At 45.5% G+C, this 21,575-nt stretch overlaps 2 protein-coding genes across 7 annotated transcripts in view; one reads left to right on the forward strand and one right to left on the reverse strand.

Moving 5' to 3' along the window:
• The first annotated feature begins 85 nt into the window (after nt 1–85).
• LOC118511960 lies at nt 86–9,170 on the forward strand. Its single transcript, XM_036055682.1, has 5 exons — nt 86–795; nt 5,180–5,481; nt 5,925–6,275; nt 7,261–7,570; nt 7,662–9,170. Exons 1-5 carry the CDS (start codon nt 699–701, stop codon nt 8,081–8,083), a joined length of 1,482 nt encoding a protein of 493 aa, XP_035911575.1. The 5' UTR covers nt 86–698; the 3' UTR covers nt 8,084–9,170.
• Nucleotides 9,171–13,149: 3,979 nt separating this feature from the next.
• LOC118511964 (GTP-binding protein RAD) overlaps nt 13,150–21,575 on the reverse strand; it is a 39,658-nt gene continuing 31,232 nt past the window's right edge. For all 6 annotated transcript variants that reach the window (XM_036055696.1, XM_036055691.1, XM_036055693.1 and 3 more), the window contains 3 exons: nt 18,062–18,242; nt 17,855–17,988; nt 13,150–17,776 (listed from right to left, as the gene is read on the reverse strand). In XM_036055696.1, the coding sequence (XP_035911589.1) occupies nt 17,633–17,776; nt 17,855–17,988; nt 18,062–18,242 (459 nt within the window). In that variant the 3' untranslated portion in view covers nt 13,150–17,632. The remainder of the gene's footprint in view (nt 17,777–17,854; nt 17,989–18,061; nt 18,243–21,575) is intronic.

Genomic DNA, 21,575 nt, shown 5'->3' on the forward strand with positions numbered 1-21,575 from the left:
GGGATTCTATTTAAATGGTTTTAGTAGCAAAAATAAAACTCACCAAGCTAATTGACGTGCAGCACGTTTGACAGCACTGCCTACGGTTAGAGCATCACGCATTATCCCTCCTGCCTTCGTGCGCGTGCGAAGTACGACTCGCATTTTATTGTTGAATTCGAACGAAAAGTTCCAGATGGTTTGACGTTGGCGCCTGGTGTGTGCGTTGTTCGCGTCTTCCTTTCGTACGATCGCAACGTCCGGTACGAGATCGCTCGACGCCATCGCTGGCTGACATACTGTGCGTGCGAAACCTCCGTGCTATTATGGTCCAACATGACCGCGGGTTGCTCTGTGGCTAAAAAGGTGGCCAAGTGTAGGCTAGTGGCTGTGTGTCGCTAAGCTATCGACGACGACGACGACAAACGGCAAGCGAAAACAAATTCAACAGAGATTCGCCAAGTGAAATATCGGTGTTCCGCCTCGGTGTTGTGTGTGTGTGTGTGTGTGTGTTTGTGGTGAAGCCGTGGAGCGGACCGGAGAACCGTTAGGGATAGTGTTGTGCGCAGAAACCGAGTGGCTGGCTGGTGCTCTTTTCCCCATCTGTTTCCGCGATAAATGCGTGGCTGGCGGCCACCAACCAGCGTACCAGCAGCAGCAACGGACGCAACAGCTGGAGCTTAGCCCGATACAGCAGCGAACACTAACGAGAGGAAAACATGATCCTCCTCCCGAGGGCGACATCCCTGCTGCAGTGGTGGTGTATTTTTATTCTCTACACAGCACAACGCACCGATTGTGCATCGTTCTTCTCAAGTAAGTTGTGCAACCCGGGGTCGAATCGTGGTGTTGTTGGGTCAGAAGCAAAAGCTAAATCTCACAGCAAGACGCGCGACCAACGCGACGCCAAACACCCGGAGTGCTAACAACCATTTCCGTGTCTCGGTCTATCCATCTGTCCGTCAAATAGAAATGGAAACGACAGTACACAGAGAGATAGAGAGAGCATCCACACGATCGTCTCTAAACAAAGGCATCGAATTCGCTGGAAGGAGAAAAAAAATGTTTCCGGGCCAAAATCCGGCCCACTTCGGTCTGGGAGAGTTCATCCCGGTTGACTCATGAATGAAAGTATTTCCCCCGGTTCGAGCTGAAGTGAGTCACGGTTTTTAGGCGAGTCGGAAGATCGCGAGCAATCATCATCTCGAGTTCAACCGTAAACGAGTGTGTGCTCACGTAGGCTTTAACCTCCACCGGAACCTTCACCATCACCGTAATCGAAAATCGAACCAACCAGATGATCGATCGGGTTGATCGGGTTGATCGGTCGCATTCGGAGAGGGAGGCTGTTGTTGACGCAAAGTAGTTCGGTTCGCTGTACAGCTTCGCATTTTCAAATTGCGATATGATAGAAAACATTCCTTGCTGGTTTTATTTTAACGCAGCATTGATGTTTAATTTCACAAGCCATCCTCGTGCATCATCTTCCGAATGCGTCGTCACATATTCGTCTAAGGTCACCAAACACCCATCATAATGTAAGCTGACCGAACTTTGCCCACCTGTCCACACCGAACATCATGCTCAATTTATCTCTTTCAGCGTTACGTTTATTTATGATCTTTTTCAATCACACTCCACATTAGACGAGGTTTCGCGAACACCTGACGACGCGCCCTCCCACCGTGGACGCTCACCACGGAAGTATTGTTTAGCTCTTTGCCAAACCTTTTCCACGCTGACGCCCACCTGGTTGACTCACCCTTCCCAACCCCTATTGCACAAAACCCACAACGATCCGAATGGAATTCATGTCTAAATTTGATCGAGATTCGGTGTTACGATCGACGTGCGTCGCATGAAGTCTCGCAGTCAAACATTGCGCCTGATTCGCTGCGCCTCCAAAGACAAAATCCGATGAGGAAACTCCGATTTACTTTGTCCCACTTAATAGGTTCGATGCAAAATAATCCACCGGAGGTACGCAGTTGAGCAACAGACTCTATTCACATTTTACACATAATTACGCACGGTGGTTGGTTTCTGTAATGGTGCGTGTGCGGGAACAGAATTGGTTTCGAGCATTACACGGCACGCCCAATCGTTCGAGGTACCGGATCAATCGTCGGAAATCGGTCGGTTTGCCAGACAACGGCGGCTCATGATCAGCCCGACGGGTTTGATGACGCTTTGTCAACACACAGCACCACCTGCACTATCTGCACCGTTTGCCTACTTGCCGGTCGGTGGAATTTATTTGTTTACAGCGGGGATTGGGATTCGGTAAATATTGCTGGGCGTCGTAAGTTACCACCTCACTCCGGAAGTAGTTTGATTTTAGCAGCACTTTGCGCGTCGAGTATTGGTCGCGTATCATCATCATCATCATCATCCACGAGCCACTTGAGGTCGGTGAAATAATCACAACCTGAATGTGCCGCACATTGCATCAGCCGCCGGGTATGCCGCGGTACCCGTGATTGCACTCGTGGCTTTCGAACATCTTCAAGATCAATCTGCTGTTGGTACGATCGGTTCAGCCAGCGGCATCGACATGCCCGCAATGATCGGTGTCATACTCACACACACACACACGCCTATCGTCGGATCGAGCTCTCGGGTCGGTGACGGGCATCGGTACGGACATATCGAGCAAGCGACAAACACCAAACGTGCCAGCATTAAATTGATACAGGTCATTTTCAGTAACCTTCGCATAATTGATGCCATTTGAACATGGCGAGTAATCGGCACAGCACAGGCACACCTACTGCCGCCGTTGGCGCTTTGCTATCGACGTGTGCGTTTGCGTTGTCTTCTTTTATCAAAGCAAAGCAAAGCAAGAAAAAAGCCACCAACAAACTATGTGCAAGACAAGTGTCTGCCATCGGTTTGTATTGCGTCTCTAACGTGGCAACATTCGTCTAATTATCGTAAGCCCAGTTGTCACTCGAGGGAGAAAGTCACCACTCATGAAGAACGTACCAGGACAAAAACAAAAGTCCTTATAACAACCCTTTTTCTCTCTCACAACTTCCGTGTTTGCCGTGATTGCATCAAGGGAAAGGTGCGTTGCGACACGTTGACCAGTTAATTCGCTTTCAGGATCATTGCTGCTAATGCTGATGGTAGCCGTTTGCCCCCCATTCGAGGACACTTTTTTGTGGCTCTGATGAATCATGTCTGGAGTTTATGGACTGTAATGGCCTATTAAAGTAAGGGAGTGAACAAAAAAAAAAAAAAAGAAACAAATCCTACGGGAACGTAATGAGTGCCGGTTGAATAACTGCTTTCATTGACAATTTCTTTATTGTAAATCGGTTTGGATTATTTTTTTTTGGCCTCTCGGAACGAAATGGCCAAAGTCCAAGTAATAGCTTTGTTTGTTTTGCGTTGCAATCTTTCGAATGTTACGAAATGATGAGCAGTGATTTAAAAGCAAAACTCTTAAAGTACGTTTTTAGAGGCAAAAACTTATTTAAAGAAATGCATTAGTTTTGTTTTACTTAAACCAACATTTTGTAAAGATAGTTGCCGAGCAGTTTTACTACGAATAGATGGCACCTGCTCGTTGCGTTTGTATGGGGGACGGCTTGCAAGGCCTCTCTCCCTCAATCCCCTATCGCGTCAGAGAGCCCACGCTTGAGGACAGAAGGGACAGTCAGCCGCCCCCAAACATAGAGAACAGACGCTCGCTATCTCTCTTCCCAAGGGGTTGGGTTTCCCCGTATGACCCAAGTTCAGATGTATGGAGAGTTCTGTACGCCGGGGACGTATTGAGTCGAAGTAGCGTATGGAGAGGTTTTGTTAACCCTCAAGAAGCTTCGGATCCATACCTTACTAGTGCATTATTGCTACGTACTAGTTGCTGGTACTTTACGGGCACTAGCCCTGGACTATGCCGCCGAAGGACACAAATGCATTCGCCATTTTCGAGCGGCGGTTGCTAAGGACTATCTTTGGCGGTGTATGCGAAGGATAAACTGGTTAGGGCACGTGATGAGGATGCCGAACTCATGCTTGTCAACGACCCGTTCTGCACGAGGCGTAGAGGAGCACAGTGAGCTCGTTGGATAGATCAAGTGGAGTCAGGGGAGATTGGATGCAGCCGGGGGGTTGAGAAGTGCAGCCATGGACCGTTAGAAGCTATAGAAGCAGACCACCTTGGTTTTGGTTGTCTTTAACAGGATCTCCACATTTTTGACGTTACTCTCTTACATACTGTTCGAATTAGTGATCAAATGCTACATCGTAGTGGACATTAGTCACAGTCCAGTTCCAATTCAGGGTCGATCGGGAGTCCCCTTACACGACGGATTGAGTCTACCTATCTAAAGATATTTCTTACAAGCGTCGTCAGATGCTCATAAAGAATGATTGCCACTTAGTTGGTCGACTTCGTCTGAGATATGAACGAAAATGGACATTCTTGTACAGAATATTGACGGATGTTCTGCATCCCCTGGATCCAAGTTTCACAACGATAAATTTACTTGGTGATAATGCCAGGATCTTAACGCACTGCAGGATGTCCGTATGTTTTCAAACTCGAAGCAGGTGTCAGGAAGTGCCAATCTAATTCCCCTTTGTGCCGTAAGGCGTAAAATACAGTGCAAACAAATCATAAATGGCAGGAAAAAAGCTGTCATTGTTTGTATTTCCGCATTAGCGCATTCACAGTATTGGATACAGAACGGATACAGAGATTTGCAAACAAAATTCGTTTGGTTTCTGCTGATGTTAGTCGGTTGAGTCTCTGCGATGAACGACGAGTTACCTATTATCGCTAATTTATTTTTCACAAGCATCGTACTCAGGTTGTGCCGAATCTTTGCCACTAGAGCTTGGATTGTCATCTTCGTCTAAGACATGAATGGCAATATCCATTTTGTCCGGAATGTTGTTCATCGTTACGATGGATGTTTTGACCCCAGATTCAGGTTTTACAACAATAAATCCATCAGGCGATAAAGCCTCAATTTTCCTCCAAAGTGTCTGTTGTATTTGAGGGTTCTTAAAACACGGTTGGGTAGTTGGAATCTATCTCTTTGTAGGCATTTTAAGGAAAAATAGGGTTTAAATACGTTATCTGTTAAGATATAAAACTCTCAAAAACTTTTTTCTTAAATCGTTTACGCTTACAAAACAAACTCACAATGGTTCTCTCTGTCTCTCCTTCGGTACACCTGCCGGTACCCAGATGCCGAACCAATGGCAGCGGGTCTATTATCGCTGTGCGGCGAGAGCGGCGAATCCAGCGAGCAGCAGTACGTCAGCGATAAGGGTCCCGCGTCCAGTATGCTGCTCGCCCTACGCCCGGAGCAGGGCAAGGCGTCACCATCGTCGGCTACTTCCTGCAAGCGCCAATTCCGGGCACCCGATGCGTACAACTTCTTCGTGCGATTGCAGCGCGTTCCCGGGATGGGCCCTCGCAGTTCGGCCAGCAGAAAGTACAACGGCAACAAGTCCAGCAACAGCACGCATAGCTGCCCCCTAACGATTGTACGTGTACCGGGCCTGTTATGCGCCGAAGAACCAGTTCTAGCCTTTAAAGCGTGATCGGAAGAAGCGAGCGTGTGTGCATGCGTGCGGTGTTAGTTTAGTGTTGTGCATTCTTCGCATTCTACTATTATTTCGATGAAGAGCAGGTTACGTTTGCCGGCAACTTGCCCAGCACACGTGCCACGGAAGAACTGCCCATGCACAACTATCGCAAGAAGAGTGTGTGTGTGTGTGTGTAGAGCAGTCGTACAAGCTAGTCAAGGGCAACGATGCGCAACAAAATAGCTCGCACACCTACCACATGCACACACACACTCGCTCGGCTGGGTGCTAATTAGTTGGAGCGCAAAAATGGTTCGAAACCTCAATTGATCTAACTGAACTTGCTTCCCCCCTTTCTCCGGCTTTTTCCCCCTCTCCCCCCCCCCCCCCCCCCTTTACAGTCCCAGTCGGCAAATGGTGAGGTGTTACCCTCGTGGCGGCTAGATCCATGCCTGCTGGAAACGTCCGGTACGCAGGAAGAACCGATGCGGCTGCTGCAGGGTAAGCTGAACATTGCCTGGAACCACGATGGCAATGCGCCCAACTATCGGCTGCAGATCACGGTGGTCGGGCAGGGTGCGGTTTGCGTGGAGCGAGATAAGCATTCCTGTCTGGAGTACGTCGGTACGCCATTGCTTTGCATCGCCCGGGAGCTGGTCTGCGACGGTTTGCCCAACTGTCCCCCGATCGGGAGCGAGGTCAGCGACGAGAACGAGGCAATGTGTATAAAGCACCGGCAGCAGGAGTACTCGGTAAGTGGTCTCTTCTTTGGTATGAATTTGTTTCTTGCAATTGAAATGGTCAACCTTGACCCCCCACATGGAGATCGGCTAGCTTTACACATTTTCATCACTCTTTTACGCTTGTCATCATTTACAGAAACTGTATTATTCTGTATCGCAGAACATAGTCATAATTACTCTAACATGAACAGACAGTGTCTAACAGCATTCAATCACGACCGCTTCTTAACAGATTGTTGTACAACTTCGGACCAGCCCGCAAGACAACCGCCCGTCAATCAACCGTGTCAGCGTGTCTGTTGGCTACCGCTTTACAGTCACCATAACTCAAAGTTTTAATTCACTTTACCGATCAACGTGCCAGCTAGCGTTACACCGTGACATCGTTCCAAGAGAATGTAAATAGGAACGTTGCAAGATCAGTTTTTACCGACCGAATGTTCTCTCTCTCTTCTTGACCTAGCGACCTCTTAACGTCTTGCCGGCTATTTCTGGCTTACTAGACTTAAGCACATGGGTTGGATAGTCAGTCCTCAACTACGGGGGAACGGTCCGGATAGGATTTGAACCCCGGTTCTGTCGTTGTCGCCTCTTCCACCGGATCGTCCGGTCCGACATTTTTAATGGTATCAATGCTATTTTCTCATTTTGTTTTAATGTAACCTTCTCAGGGTACTTGATAGCCTTACGAGCATGTTTGAAATGATAATTATCGCACTGGTGATAGATGATTTAGTATCTTGTTTGCAACTTGGCCCTTTTGTCCGTGCCTTTCCGTGTCTTGCTCGGTTCCCTGTTTCCATTTGTCAAGTGCATTACAGAAAATGTGTCACCCACTCTCGCTCTCTCTCTCTCTCTGATCGTTAAAAATAAACCATGTGACCCCGTAAAATCCGGAATCATCATCATCACAGCTCACAAAAGCCGAATCTAGAACACCTTGCTGTAAAACATTCGCATCGTAATTTTCTGTTCCGTTCTCTTCTCCGGCCAGGAAAATCCCGTTCAATCCGTGTTTCGTCATTACATCCAAAACACGATCAAGTCGTTCTTTGGCGGCGAGCCGAAGGAGCTACCATCGAAACCGTCCTACGGTGAGGTAGATATAGCGCTGGAGCAAAAGTTTGGAGCCATGTACCCGCCCGCCCCGGTTTCTCCGTTTCCACCGGCCGCACCCGAACCGACGGTGCCACCGAAAAAGCAACGCAGCAGCCTAACCGGACTGTCCAAATATGGCCCGTGGGGTTATCTGTTTCTGGGGATGCTCATCTGCGGTGGTGCGCTGCTAATTTGCGGTCTCTGGGGTAAGCTGCCACGCTGCGGTTTGACAACACACTCCACCACAGCACCACCGCCTGCCTACGGTCTCACTGTTGTCCTTTTACGATTTTGCAGAATGCTGTTGCCGATCTCACAAACCCGAGCAAAGCGTGGACGATTCGCTGCCCGATCAGGTGCCCTCCTTTCTGCAAACATCCCCTCCGACGGATGGTCGCCACGGGCTGAACACCGCCGCCGGTGACAGTCCCGCCGGTCCCAATCTACCTCACTATGGCGAGCTTGATCCACCGCCCGCTTACTCGGTGCTGTTTCCCACCCAGAAACCGGCCGATGGCAACGAGTTGCCGGCGACTGCCGAGACCGCACAACAACACAACAGTCCTAGCATTAGCATTAGCGATACCAGCACTACTACTGCAAGCATTGCTGCAGGTAACGAGGGGCATTCGGTGGTGGAGGTTGAAGAGCAACCCCCGGCAGTCTCTGCTCCCGAAGCGCTGCCGGCTCCGGACTCATCTGCCTCCACCGTTCCTTAGTCCGTAGCTTACTTTAGGATAGCGCATAGAATCCCCCCAAAAGAAAGAAAGTCTGTGAGCGAGAAGGTGTAGCAGCACGCATCGGAGTAAGAGAGAGAGAGAGACAAACACAAGCGTACATATTAGTGAAGCGACAGTGATAGGTGTGGAATAGGTAGGATAGGAAGGAGATATTTTTGTTTTTTTGAAAGGATAAGGTCTTTACACTCATTTCGCTGTCTAAACAAACACAATCATACACATGTTTAGCCCTCGTATAGGCTGTATTAGTCGATGAAAGGCTGAGACCATTTCCTGCCGGGACAAATTTTTTACTACCAAACCAAAATCGAAGACAAAGGGAGAAAAAGGGAAGGTGTGCGGTGTCGGGGGTTGTGTTGTTACCGGCGATGCAACATCAAATCAATGCACCATTGCCGGCATTGGGGGCGCGCGCCATATGTAGTCATGGACATGGTTGTTGCTGTTGTGATTGTTGTTGTGCTGAAAGCGGTTGAGAGCAATGGGACCAAAAGGAAACGTTAGTTTAAAGAAGCCAAAACCAATTTTCCCCGTTCGAACAAAGACAACAATCAACGAGAGACGATCAAGCATTTTCGCCATGACACACAGAAACACACGCACCGTTTTATAGAATGGCGCCATGTCAGGGCCACCGGGTAATGTTGCCCATCTTTTTGCCAGACTACCACCACTACTACACGGACAATACACAACAACGCACGATAGCCTGCAGGAGGGAAGCAAAATGCGAAACATTGCCTTTCCCGTTTAGTCCTTCCCCCCTTAGTAGATGATAGTGCAGCTAGTAAGTAAGGGCAGGATAGGGTGTACGACGCACATGCCAGGGGAGAGTGAATGAATGCAGTAGCCAAACCAGATCGTAATCGTAATAAGACCGAAGAAGGAATTCTCAATTAGCGTTTAAGCAAACACAGACACACACACAAACACGCATTTAATAGGACCGTGGTGCGCGATCGGAGAAGGTACATGTACTGGTAAAATGCTACTAACAAACAATACGTAATGTGATATTAATTTATTGATTGAAAACGGAATAAACACATCGAATTCTTTCATATAATCTTCCCCTGTTTGTCTACGCCTATGACACATGGTTCGGGCTCCAATGAATTTTCAGCAATCTAGGTCTACGCTTATGTACTATTTAAAAGAAACTTAACCTGTCTCAGAGCTATTCAAAGGTCAGTAGCACAAACATTAAAACAAATACAAGAATTACTAAAACAATGACACTCATCAAAATAAAACACAACACTAAAAATAGGAAAACACTTATTACACAGCACAATGACACAACACTAAGGACATAACGTTACAAGAACACTTAACGAACAGTTCACAAAAACCAAAAAAAAAAAACAGGCACAATACACCGGACATGGGAAAAACTGGTTAAGCATTCATACGAACAAGTTTCGTAAGATTGAGTGGCTGGATGTTAGGCACTTTTCCCTTAGTTTGTGAGTAGTCAGCTTAACCTTTTCATCCATCATAGGGATACCTGTGATATCATGAATTCTCCCCGTTGCTGTACGCATGGGTGCGTCCAGGATCAACTTAAGGAACCTATTTTGAATTCTTTGTACTGCCAGCATATCACCGACGGAGCAACACCAGTGTCGGAGACACTACCATCCTATACACAATCAGTTTATTGCTAAGCAACAGACTAGAGTTTCTGTTTGGAAGAGGATACAAATTGGACAAGTATCCGAATACTTCAGTCCGAAGATGATGTATGTGGGTTTTGAATGATAGCTCGCGATCGATTTCAATCCCCAGATATTTTACATGAACCAAGGGATGAGGGTGTCATGCATCCTTACAGTATCGACCTTGCGTTCGATTGTGGTCGAGCGTACAACACACCTGAAGGGAAGCACATTCGCTTGAGTTTTGCAGTTGTTTACCAAAATTTTCCATTCGGAGAGATATTTGGTGTAAGTATTCAATCCCTTTTGCAGTCCTCTTCCTAGGTAGGCCAAGTAGCGATTTCTGCACAGGATAGCAGTATCGTCGGCGTATAGTACTAGCTGCGTGTTGCAAGGCAGAGAAGGGACGTCTGCTGTGAAGCAGTTATACAGTAGGGGTTCAAGGGCACTCCGGCACAGTTCGGAAATGGATCAGATCGAATTGAGTCAATCTGAACGACCGACGTACGCTGTTCCAGATAACTCTGTATTATCTTAACCAGGTAACCAGGGAGGCCTTGAACCTTGAGTTTATACAGAAGCCCATCATGCCAGACACTGTCAAATGCCTTCTCGATGTCGAGGAGAGCCATAGCGGTGGATTTACCCTACCACTTGGCGGTATCAACTATGTCCAGGACACGTTGAAGCTGATGGGCAGCAGAATGCTCCCTCCTGAATCCAAACTGCACTTCCGCCAGGGTGTCGCTGGCAGCACAATGTCCCTCCACTCGGGCGTGAATTATCCGCTCAAAGAGCTTGCTAAGTGCGATCAACAGGGAGATTGGCCTGTAGCTTGAAGCCAAACAAGGATCCTTGCCCGGTTTTCTAATCGGCACAATCTTCGCCCATTTCCACCGTTGGGGAAAGTATCCCAACTCTAAGCATCTATCAAAAATGGGCGTCAACAGTGCAATCGTCCTATTTCTAACGTGCTTCAACAAAACGTTGAACACATTGTCTGATCCAGGACTCTTGTATGACACGGTGTGCCTTATGAGCATGCGGACTTAATCGGCCGTCACATGTGACAGCTCAGCCCATTCCCATTCCCGGATACTGTCCAACGGTAGACTCCCACGGACTAATAATAGATTCACTAATCCTATGAGATCGAGCAAAGTGTTGTGCTTATTTGTCAACCTTTTCCTCCGTCGCAAAAGCAATGGAATTATCACATCGCGGGGGGGAATCGGCCTAGGCTTTACCTAAAGCATCCTGGCCATGCGCCAGAATGGTTTGGAGTTCTTGGGAAAGTTACTGACCTACTCATCAAAACGCCGGTTTCGGAGTGCCACCAGTTTACGTTCAACCGTTTTGGCAACTTGCCTAAATAAAGAGAAGAAAATCCTATAACCTGTAAGCTTGTACTGCCGACGAAGGGCGTTCTTCTAGCAAATTAGTCGCTTTGTTTCCGGATCAAGTTGGACAACTTTGTCCCTAACCTGTATCGTAGGAACCGAGCGCATTTCGGCTTCCTTCAAGGTACTTACCAGTCTAGTGAGGGCTGCATCGATGTCACCTGGAGTTGAAAGAGGGATATTCTCAACGACGGCCTCTTCGACATGGTGCCTGAAGCTAAACCAGTCAGCTTCCCGGAAGTTTCTCCGCTGTCTCCTGACATGCATCCCAGTCTTACTGATGTTTAAAACCACCGGTAGATGATCGGAAGACAGCGAAACGATTGTAGCCATACGTCCATACGTTCCGGTATGTTGATCAGGAACAGGTCCAACGTTGAGCAGGACCGTTATGTTTGGACCTTCCAAACAAACCTACCTAGGTGAGAACGGATACAACACCGAGTAGGAACCCGTGAGGGAAACGCTAGAGCGATAGTCTTGCCTGTTTTCTCCTCAATCTGGCGCGGGGGAGGACTATCCGTGACTCAAAGGTTCGGGCACCATCTTCTATAAGTCAATCCAGATCCTGGCATACGCTGATGGTATAGACATCATTGGTTTGAGACTCCTATGTAGCAGATGCCTACTAAAGGATCGAGTGAGTGGCACTTCGGGTAGGAGATTTAAGGGACGAAACTTGTCGCGACGGACGAAGCGCCATATACGCCTCTGAGACATGGACTCTGTCGAATACTGACGGAGAAAAAGATGTTCCGATAGATTTTTGGTCCAATTTGTGTGGAAGGACCCCTACACGGAGTGGCCGCTACAATGATGAGTTCTAGGAGTTGTTAGAATCACCAGACTTTGACGGATGTCATAAGAACGGTACCGAGTGATCCGACCTGTGACGTCACTATTAGACTCGCCCAGACATTGGTTGGACCGCCATACAATGAGAATGATACCGGTCGACCCAACCTTTATAGTCCTATTAGATCGCCCACATGGCCAGATGATGCGTGGTAGGTCCAGTCTGAGATGGAGTGATGGAGTTGATACGTACACCAGTAAGGCCGGGATATCAGATGGGCAGACGTCTCATGCTCATGCCCCACCAGCAAGTTCCTCCTCAGCGACCCGTCCGTTACTAGGCATGGAGGTAAGCAGCAGGCTTTTTGGCTGGATCAGGACGGAGATCTCATGCAGCCGTCGCGTGGAGCAATGCGACCCAAGACCGAGTGTCCTGGGAAAAGGATTAGAGTTTAGAAAGTAAGTCCACAGCTGCATCCTATCTGCGAAAAGTTCAGCTCCACTTGATCTGACAGTCTTTCAAACAATATTTACGTCCCCGACCAGCATAGACCAGAACTCTTACCAGGACGCTTGCTATGGGGCGTCTTAGTTTGCGAAATATCGTGCATGTTGTGTCTTGTTGGTGTCATCTTGAGCCCAGAATTTGTGGAGTCTATAGTATACCCCATTCCGCTGAGCAATGCCCCTGGTTGCCTTGGGATAAGGTTGTTATCCTAAGATAACATGATCTCCCAATCGTATCCTGGCACTTTACTCCAAAAACACTCAACAACTCAACGCTATCAACAACGGTGCAACGCTATCAACGACCTTGGTGTCGTCCTGGCTAGCAAAATGTCCTACCACGAACACCCTGGGTTTTATTCGCAAGTTTTCCGTCGATATCACTAACCCCTTTATGTCGGAAGTCGCTTTACTGCAGATTGGTTCGATCCATCCTTGAATACGAGGGTGCATCATCTGGTGTCCCTCGGCTTCAGTTTGGATCGCTAAGCTGGAACAAGGGCAGTGCTATTTCACCAGTCTTGCTACCCGTAGGTTCCGCGGATCCTCCAATCAGTTCCTTAATTTCTCATGACCATCCGGTGCTGTCGATGTCATCCGCGAAGCCAAAGCATTATCTCGGTCTCGGTTGCTTTAAAACATATCCAAACCACGATTTAAAAAATAGACACGCCGGTGCGTCAACTATAATCAGTGAACAACTTATGTTTATTTCAAGAGAAAAAAAATTATATAGTAAAAACAAAATGTAACATTAGCATGTACATAAGTATAGGTATTTTAAATGCGCATGCACGATTTGCCCTCTGGCCGTTTTTTGTTTGCTGCCGCATGCGCAGATGCTGCAGACCTTCTGCCTGTTTGTGGTTATTATGGTTTATGCTTATGTGGTTTGCTATGATATACTGCTTTCGTTCCGTTCGCTTCCCTACCAAAAAACGTCGTCGTGGTAAGAAGTGTTGGACGTTTCCTAGGACGCCCCAGGAGAGGAGGACTTGCGACAGAATCACGCGTTCAAGAGCGCTCAAAGCGTAAGAGGTTTTATAAAATTCAACATTATAGCAAGTTGAGGCTCGAGATAGTTTAACGCTGAGTGTGCTGGATGCTGGATGGATATCATTGTTACAGTTAGTTTAGTTGGTTTTGCGGCGGCCTGTCGCTTGGACGTACGGGGAAATAGTTGGAGTTGGGGTTGTTTTTATGATTGGAAAGATACGGTGATCCTCACTTCCGGCTGTTTTCGCCCCGGTGCTGCTGCATATACGGCTGCAGCCGACAGACTACGCTCGGCACTGTTCCTTTACATTACACGCTAATATTATTATTATCTTTGGGCCCACAGTTAACAAGTTATCAACTCTTTTTTTTATGTTTTCCTCAATATAGTTTGATGTACAAAGATATCATTTTTATGTAGTGTTTAGTTTGATTTTTCCATTTCTCTCAACAATGTCTGCCCCGGTTCTGCTTGATGATGATATTAACCCTTAATGATGAATCTTTCGTTCGAAAGATTTATTGCTATGTTTGCTGTTGTTTTGTTTTTCCACCAATTGTTTTTCATACATTACGCTTATTGTACACGTTTTCCCAACGAACTCTCTGTACACGCACGAACAACGATGATTATATAGCGCTGGATAAGTGGATGTATGCAAGAGCAATAGAATCGGTTACAAAACTGCACTGGCTGGTAGCATTCTTTGGCAACATTTATCGCTATCGGAAAGGAAACGGAGCTTACAGGAGGTGCTTGTTTGTTTCCGCTTTAGTCAGCGATTGGATACGATGGATGATGGAGACGTGTGGACCGTTTGGAAGCTTGAACGTCCTGTGCATTAAAAGGCGAATAGGACACTCTGATACAGATGCTAAGGATGCTCTGTGTCTCTCTCTCTAATGATCGATTTTTGTGCCATTGTAATACAGGTTTACATGCTAGGAAGTACGTTGCACACGCACCCTTCTCGGTCTATAACGGAAAGCAAAACGTAATAGATTTATTAAAAGGCATTAAAAAGTTTCATCGACAGCCACTAAACGGGGTTGCTTTAACAGAGCTGAAGCTATCCAGAATACACGCGCAACACGTACCCTTCGTCAGTTATTGTCGAGTTTTGTCATGAAAGAAGGGTAGTGCAGGAAACCTCGGGTAGACAATTATTGCAAACGATTAAATCGAACTTTTTTTTACGTTTTTAAACTGGCGTTTTTTTATCTACAATGTGAGGTGTTACAGGGTTTCTCAGACCAGTTGAGCGATGTACCACTGTATGTCAACAGCATTAAAGGCTAATTCGACAGCGTTTTTGTAATTCAACCTTATTAACACTTCTTAACACGGGAAAACAAACTTTCAACTCCGTAAAATCCCAACTCGACGGCGCCGGTCTTCATGCAGCAAGACCGGAGATCGAATCCCATCCAGACTGCCTTCCTGTACGCAGGTCTGTGACTACCCAGCTACGAATAAAATAAAGTCGAAGAATGAAATGGTAAACCGAGACCTTTCGAGGTCGTGGTGTCAATCAAGAAGAAGAAGAATGCTTTATAAAATAGAAAAGGCATTAAAATATCTCAACATAAAAAATAAAAATCCAGCAAAACGGCCAGGCTGAACAGATTTGTATTTAAAAGGTTATTGAAGTTTAAAAATTAAAATCAAATCTAATCATCGATTTTATGGTTAAAAATTTAAATATTAAACAGTAGAACATCGAACCACGGAATATAAACATGTTGCTTGAATGCTCCGTCTTCTCCGTATTTTCCACTATCGATATGGGATTTTACGGAATTGAATATTTGAATGTCTCGCGTTGAGAAGGGTTAACGTGGTTGAATTGCATACACGATGTCAGAATAGCGATTTATGCTGCTGATTGTTGTTTTTGGGGCGGTAACGGCGCCGGTCTTTACACGACAGGACCGGAGTTCAAATCCCATCCAGACTGACTAATCTGCTACGTGTAAAATCAAGTTACAGAAAGCCAGAGATGGCAGGCCGAGACCTCTCTAGGTTGTAGTGCCAAGCCAAGAAGAAGAAGAAGAAGAAGCTGTTGACATATAGTAGTGTTAAAACAATGTTAAAACTGGCCTGAGAAACCCTGCAATGGGAAAAGCAGAACAGTATTACAAATTTATTGGTTTTCTAATAGTACGATGTAAAGTATAAATCTGAACTTTCGATCTTCCCTTTTAATCCTTACAAAATCTCAATCCATACAATCGAATTGTTTAATCATTTACGGGCAACATTCCAAATGGATTGTGGAACATTACAATCATACAATGGAATCTTGCATACAGTGAGGTGAGATTTGCAATACCACTCTCGTGGAACTTTTCACTTAGCTCTTTTGGGCTTTGACCGTTTGGTCTAATCTTGTTCAGGTTTAATGTGAAAATGAATGGGAATGGTTTGTTCAATTGCCATATCTTTCATCTACAACATTTCACAGCTGCATGCAAAAATCCATTACATGATTGCAAATATTCCACTATCCGTTTGAAATATTCCGCTCAATGATTGAAAACTTCCATTATATGAATTGAATCGCTGTTGCTATTTTTTGTATTGTTTCTTCAACTTTTTGCATTATTGATTTCACTTCAAATGTCCGTCCTACCCAAAAACCGTCTGATATTAATTTTCCTACGTTTGTGTGTAAGTTTTCGCTACTTTTTGTTTGTTTCTTTTTCTCCCGTTCTAACCTTTATGTGTAGAAGTGTACGAGTTTAACTGTTCCGACAAAACACTGACCCAACGATACAAATAACGATAATAGATAATATGTATATTAACATTTTTCCTCCAGCTTTCCACCTCCACGCTACTATCACACCCCACCGCTGCCACACCACCTGCCTGGCAGCTGGGCTGGGGCGGGGTTACAGCCGTTAATTTGAAACATTATTCAATTACTTATCGCTACATGGATGTGTGTGTGTGTGTGTGTGGGTGTTTGATACGATAAAGTGGTGTTTCGCCTTTTGACAATCCGGCAATCCGGTTTCCGTCGCGCAGGGTTAGAATATATTGTTCTGTTCGCAAAGACGCTTAGTCTACGTTAAAGTTTTTGCTACTATTGCTGCCCATTTTTCATGTATATGTATATTTTATTGTTTGAATTGTTTTGCTTCATTTTCTCTCTCTTTCTGTTCTCCCCCTTTCCCGCTTTTATGCTTTTCTGTTTGCTTTGCTTCTTTGTTATCTATTTGTTCTACAAACGTTCGTTTTCTCTTTCCGATTAGCTTACATTATCTTCCTTTTTTTCTCTTGTTCTACATGTTTGCCCTTGTTTTGGTTTGCATTAAAGTTATGTTATGCGGTTTCCTTCTCTTACAAATGTACTCGCTACAACAGCTCTTACTTCATACCGGATGATGGCATCACGTAGAAAAGATGTATGTATGTATATATGTATATTATATGTGTATATGTGTCTATATGCGCGCGCGCGTGTGTGTGTATATGTATATGCTTTAACGGTTACACATACACTGTTTTTCGAACGGAGACTTTCGAGCTACGGCGCGCTTTACATGGAAAACGAAGTGGTTGTTCCTTACGTGAGCTAGAATTTTTTTTTACTAAGAATTGCAGCACATGGCACATGGTAAGAAGATTACGCGCTTACACAATTAATTTGATTTACCTTTTCTACCATTTTTTGTTTTTTTGTCGATAGGAGCCTAACGGGCGGGTCGTCCAATCCATCCCCCCGCGGATTCCATCCCACTTCTGATCCTGCTTTGGCTTTGATTGTGGCGACTTCCAACGACCGGCTCGACAAACGTCCTCAAGAAACCGTCCAGTGCATCGCCCGCCTCTATCCTTCTTTCATTATACATATCTACGCAGTTTCAGATACGCTGACTGAAGGCACTTGTAGCAAAAGTTGTATAACGATATTAATGTTACGGTTTGATGTTGTTTTGGTTTTTGAATTTGTTGCTGTTGCTGTTCCTCTTACGCTCTATATCCACCTCCACCGCTCTTTAGGCTACTTCTATTTTCTCTCCCGTTTTGCCGTTGAATTGTGGTTTCCTTTTGATTGGATGTTTGCCAAGATTTTCGGGAAGAAGTTATAGCGAGAAGATGGGTATGGGAAATGGGAGTTTTCCAGAAGCTGTCCCCTGGCGAGCGTTAGCTGTGCAGCGGCGTCTTACAGCACCTGCAGATTCTCGCAGTTTTTAAACTTTGAATCCTCCTTGCCGAATATCCACGTGATCATCTGACGTGCCTTCATGGACGCTCGGACAACGCTGCGATTTTTGTACCAGTGTGCGGACGACGGTTCCCGGATGCCCTACAAGATAAAAACGAAGAAACACCGGTTAAGTACACCATCGAGCCCTTCGGAACGACCCGATTGCGTTGCCTGTACCTGTACGGCCGATTGCTCCCGTTTGAGACGTATCTGTGATAGGATGCCCGCCAGCAGCTCGTCCACGTTATGGTTGATTGCTACCGATACCTCGATGAATTTGATTTTGTGCGTGCAGGCCAGACATTTGCCATCTAGTAAAAAATGGGAACAACCAAAAATTCGAATACTCGCTTCCAACAGCTCATCATCCGGGACAGTTCTTACCCTGCGAAGAAACGGCACGTGATCGGGCCAGATCGATCTTGTTCGCCACCAGGATGGTCGGCCGGGACCGGCTCACGTCCATATCGTGCAGCATGTTGAGCAGCTGGTCGGCCCGGCTAAAGGTCGCCTTGTCCACCACGGAGTACACCACCAGAAATGCGTCCGCCTTGAGCATCTCGTCCTGGAAGCGAAACAAACCCAAAACAAAACAAAAACGACTTAATCAAGGCACGGGCAAGAGTTGGTTGGCTAAAATCTCTTCCCCTCGATCAGGATTAGCTTGATTATGTCAACTCGTGCTGCCGCCATTAGTATTCCGTTCGGTGCTGGACCGTGCCCGCCCATGCCCTGTGCTCCCGCCACCGATGGCATGCCGCCGATTGGAACGAGCGTCCTTCGTGACGCTGTGGAATACATTTTATCGCTTGGCAAATAGAAGCCGAACTCGTCCGGTCCCGCGGGACCGTCCCGCCGCACCGCAGACCGGGGAACGACGTCGTGTCGTATGACATTTATCTGCAAGGGAGCATGATAGGGAGCCTTATGGCGGGCATGCTTTGACTGTTTAATCCCCGGCACAGTCGTCTGTCTGGGACAACGGAGACAGAAAGAGAGAGAGGGAGCGCGCGCGCTTTAGTGATTCAAATTGCTTCCACAAACAATTCCGCACCCATCCGGCTGGGCCCATCGAGGGCTGGGGGTCTGTTCTCCGCAGGTTTGACTAATTGACCACGGTTCGGTTGAATCCGTTTCTTTGCATTTTGCTCACCAATTAGTAATGATTTAATGACATCGACTGCCGGTCTGGACTGTGCTGCCGTCTTGACAGTCGCGTTTTTGTTGGGTTGGTTCCCTTTGCACGTTTTAAATAAAGTAATTATGGGAAGTGAAATTTTAATGCGCTAATGTAGTGCTTGCTCTCTTGAGTTTGTTGCAAAGTTTTACACGATTTGTTAAATTATTGATTGCAGGTTAACTCGTCATGTTCACATCAATTATTTTCTTTTTGACAGGTAATTCAATTAAGTTGAATCCTGTTTTTGCTACAATTTTGCAATGTTTATGGCACTTCATCCTTGATGGATCAGCTATTGTGCCGGGCGATCGGTTCGGATGGGATTCACTACCCAGTCTCTACCATCGGGCAGTCTTCTGAATACAGTTTGAATAAATTTCTCCCAACATGACATGGTTAGATAGAGAGTTAACCACAATTAACAGCGTGTAAAAGGACTGCCGGAATCTGATCTCTGATTACTCTCGGTAAATTTAAAAAAAAAATGTTTTATAAACGATCAACAATGACCATTGGATTGGAGGTTTATGGGAAAACGATCCTGGATCATTGGATCAATCATGAAATAGATTCTGAGAATGTTTTGGCCATTCTCATGAAAAAATTTGGTTCAGTTTGAAACAAATCCAACACATGATCTCTATCGGTTGAGTAGAAAGCTCCTAATATTATCTTTAAATAATTCGATCACTTCAATCCTATGAGTGGGCATGAGGCTATACATCATCCCAGCAAGATACTGTGTCTAAACAGTGTGTAAGAGTGTTAAAGTGTAAGAGATAACATTCTTCTGCTTCTTCCTTGGCCTGACGACCTCAAGCCAGACGGTCAAGCCTGCCATTTCTGGCTTACTAAACTCACTGATACCGCATAGTTGGATAGTCAGTCCTAACTATAGGGGAACAGCCCAGTTAGGACGTGAACCTAGGTCCTGCCGTGTAAGGACCGGCGCCGTGGTCACGTCTACTACCTGGTCGCCCTATAGATACCTATAGAACCTATGAAGTCATTTTTTTCCAATTTTTTAATATCGGTAAGCATCCCTGAAATGGCCTGCCGTCACCCGGAAGCTATACCATAAAGTAAGATAATAAGATTTAAAAATGGAAAAATTTTTTTGGTTTACAATTATGGGCATTTTCTTTTCCATCTTTTCAACTTTAACACATTCCAGCTTTGTTTTTAGAAAACGAACAAAAACTGTATGTAGAAAGTTAAGATTTTGATGATGCTTTTGGCAAATTTCGACCAATGATTATACCAAGTAGAAGTATCGAAATTAGTAATTTGTAAATCGGATGTTAATTTGGTTTTATACTCTATTGGCCGTTACTGTATGTTTTGAAATAACACAAAATGATACGTTCCTTATCGAAATTTTAACTGAAAAAGTAAGAATTGAAATTGTAATTGGTGGACGAATGAATACAAGAACCACCTTCCCTTTAAAAGTATCTTCCGCACAACTGAGTTATCATTTATTATGGCTGTCATTATAGCTGTAGAATATCGGATAAGTCCGGACGATTCGTCTCTCGGGCGTACAATTTCAACACCTATGTGATTGCACTTTGAAAACAGGGTTCGAATTTAATGCCGCTTTGCGATTGTTCTCGAGTTTTTTCCTACTGCTGGCTTCGGTCCTTGCTGCTTGCTTTGGCGCTGCTTGCACTGCCTACCGGTAACGCGTGGTACTATAAATAAAGCCAGCTGGGTCAAATTTATTGGACAATAGCTTACATTTTCCAGGCCGTTTCTCACGAATACAAAAAATGTTAGGTGGGTTAATATTCTTGCTGTTGATTTCAATTTGAGCGTCACTGTCACACTCCTAACAGCTTCCATGAAAGCCAAAACGTACTCATCCAGATACTGATCTTTATAAATGTTTATGTTAATGGTCTAGTTTGGGATTTTCGGTTTGGGAATATTGCCCATGAGTTTCGACTGCCTTACCAACTTTGCTTAAGCCAACATGCCTTTTTGGCTTGCTACGTCATCCATTTTAGAGGTACATTTTTCAACAAAACTAAACTTTAACTTGTTGGAGATATTGTCCAGGGTGCTGCGGCAGAATAAAGTTTTTACCAGGGTGGCATTCAAAGTAAAGTCCGCCCTTGAATCCACTGATTATGTGTTTTCCCCCTTTAATTTGGTATTGCAAGTAAAATCCAATGACTTTTATTTGATTTTCCTACCATTTTCATAGGTTGAACATTGAACGAGCTATAGCATATGATGTGTACCCCCTTATGCTAAATGGACAGAGCTTTAGAAGTTGTAATAAGCTCTCCAATTTTGTAACAGTGCAATACTCTTTGTGAGAAGATTTATTACAACACAGCAAATAACCCTCTACAAACTAAACACTTGAAACCACAGGAGTCCTACACAGCTTCCTTCGCTCTCGAACTCGTTACAAATAGAAATTCCCCCCCGAATTTGAAATATTCATAGACTTCTGCTACTCAGAAGAGGCAAAACAGAAAAAAACAAAACACACACACGAAACAATCAAGAAAAATGCCCAGACGGCAAATAAGTATGTATGCGTCGTCGTCGTCGTCGCAATCTTATCATCACGGCACGTACTACCAGGTACGCCACCTGCGATGGAAATCATATCTTTGATTAAGGTAATGTGTGTAAAACAGACAAATACTCACACAAACACACACATGACGCACTTTTTTTCCTTCCTGTATGTCAACCGAAACC

Source organism: Anopheles stephensi, chromosome 3 (genome assembly GCF_013141755.1).
Source record: "Anopheles stephensi strain Indian chromosome 3, UCI_ANSTEP_V1.0, whole genome shotgun sequence".
Taxonomy (NCBI): domain Eukaryota; kingdom Metazoa; phylum Arthropoda; class Insecta; order Diptera; family Culicidae; genus Anopheles; species Anopheles stephensi.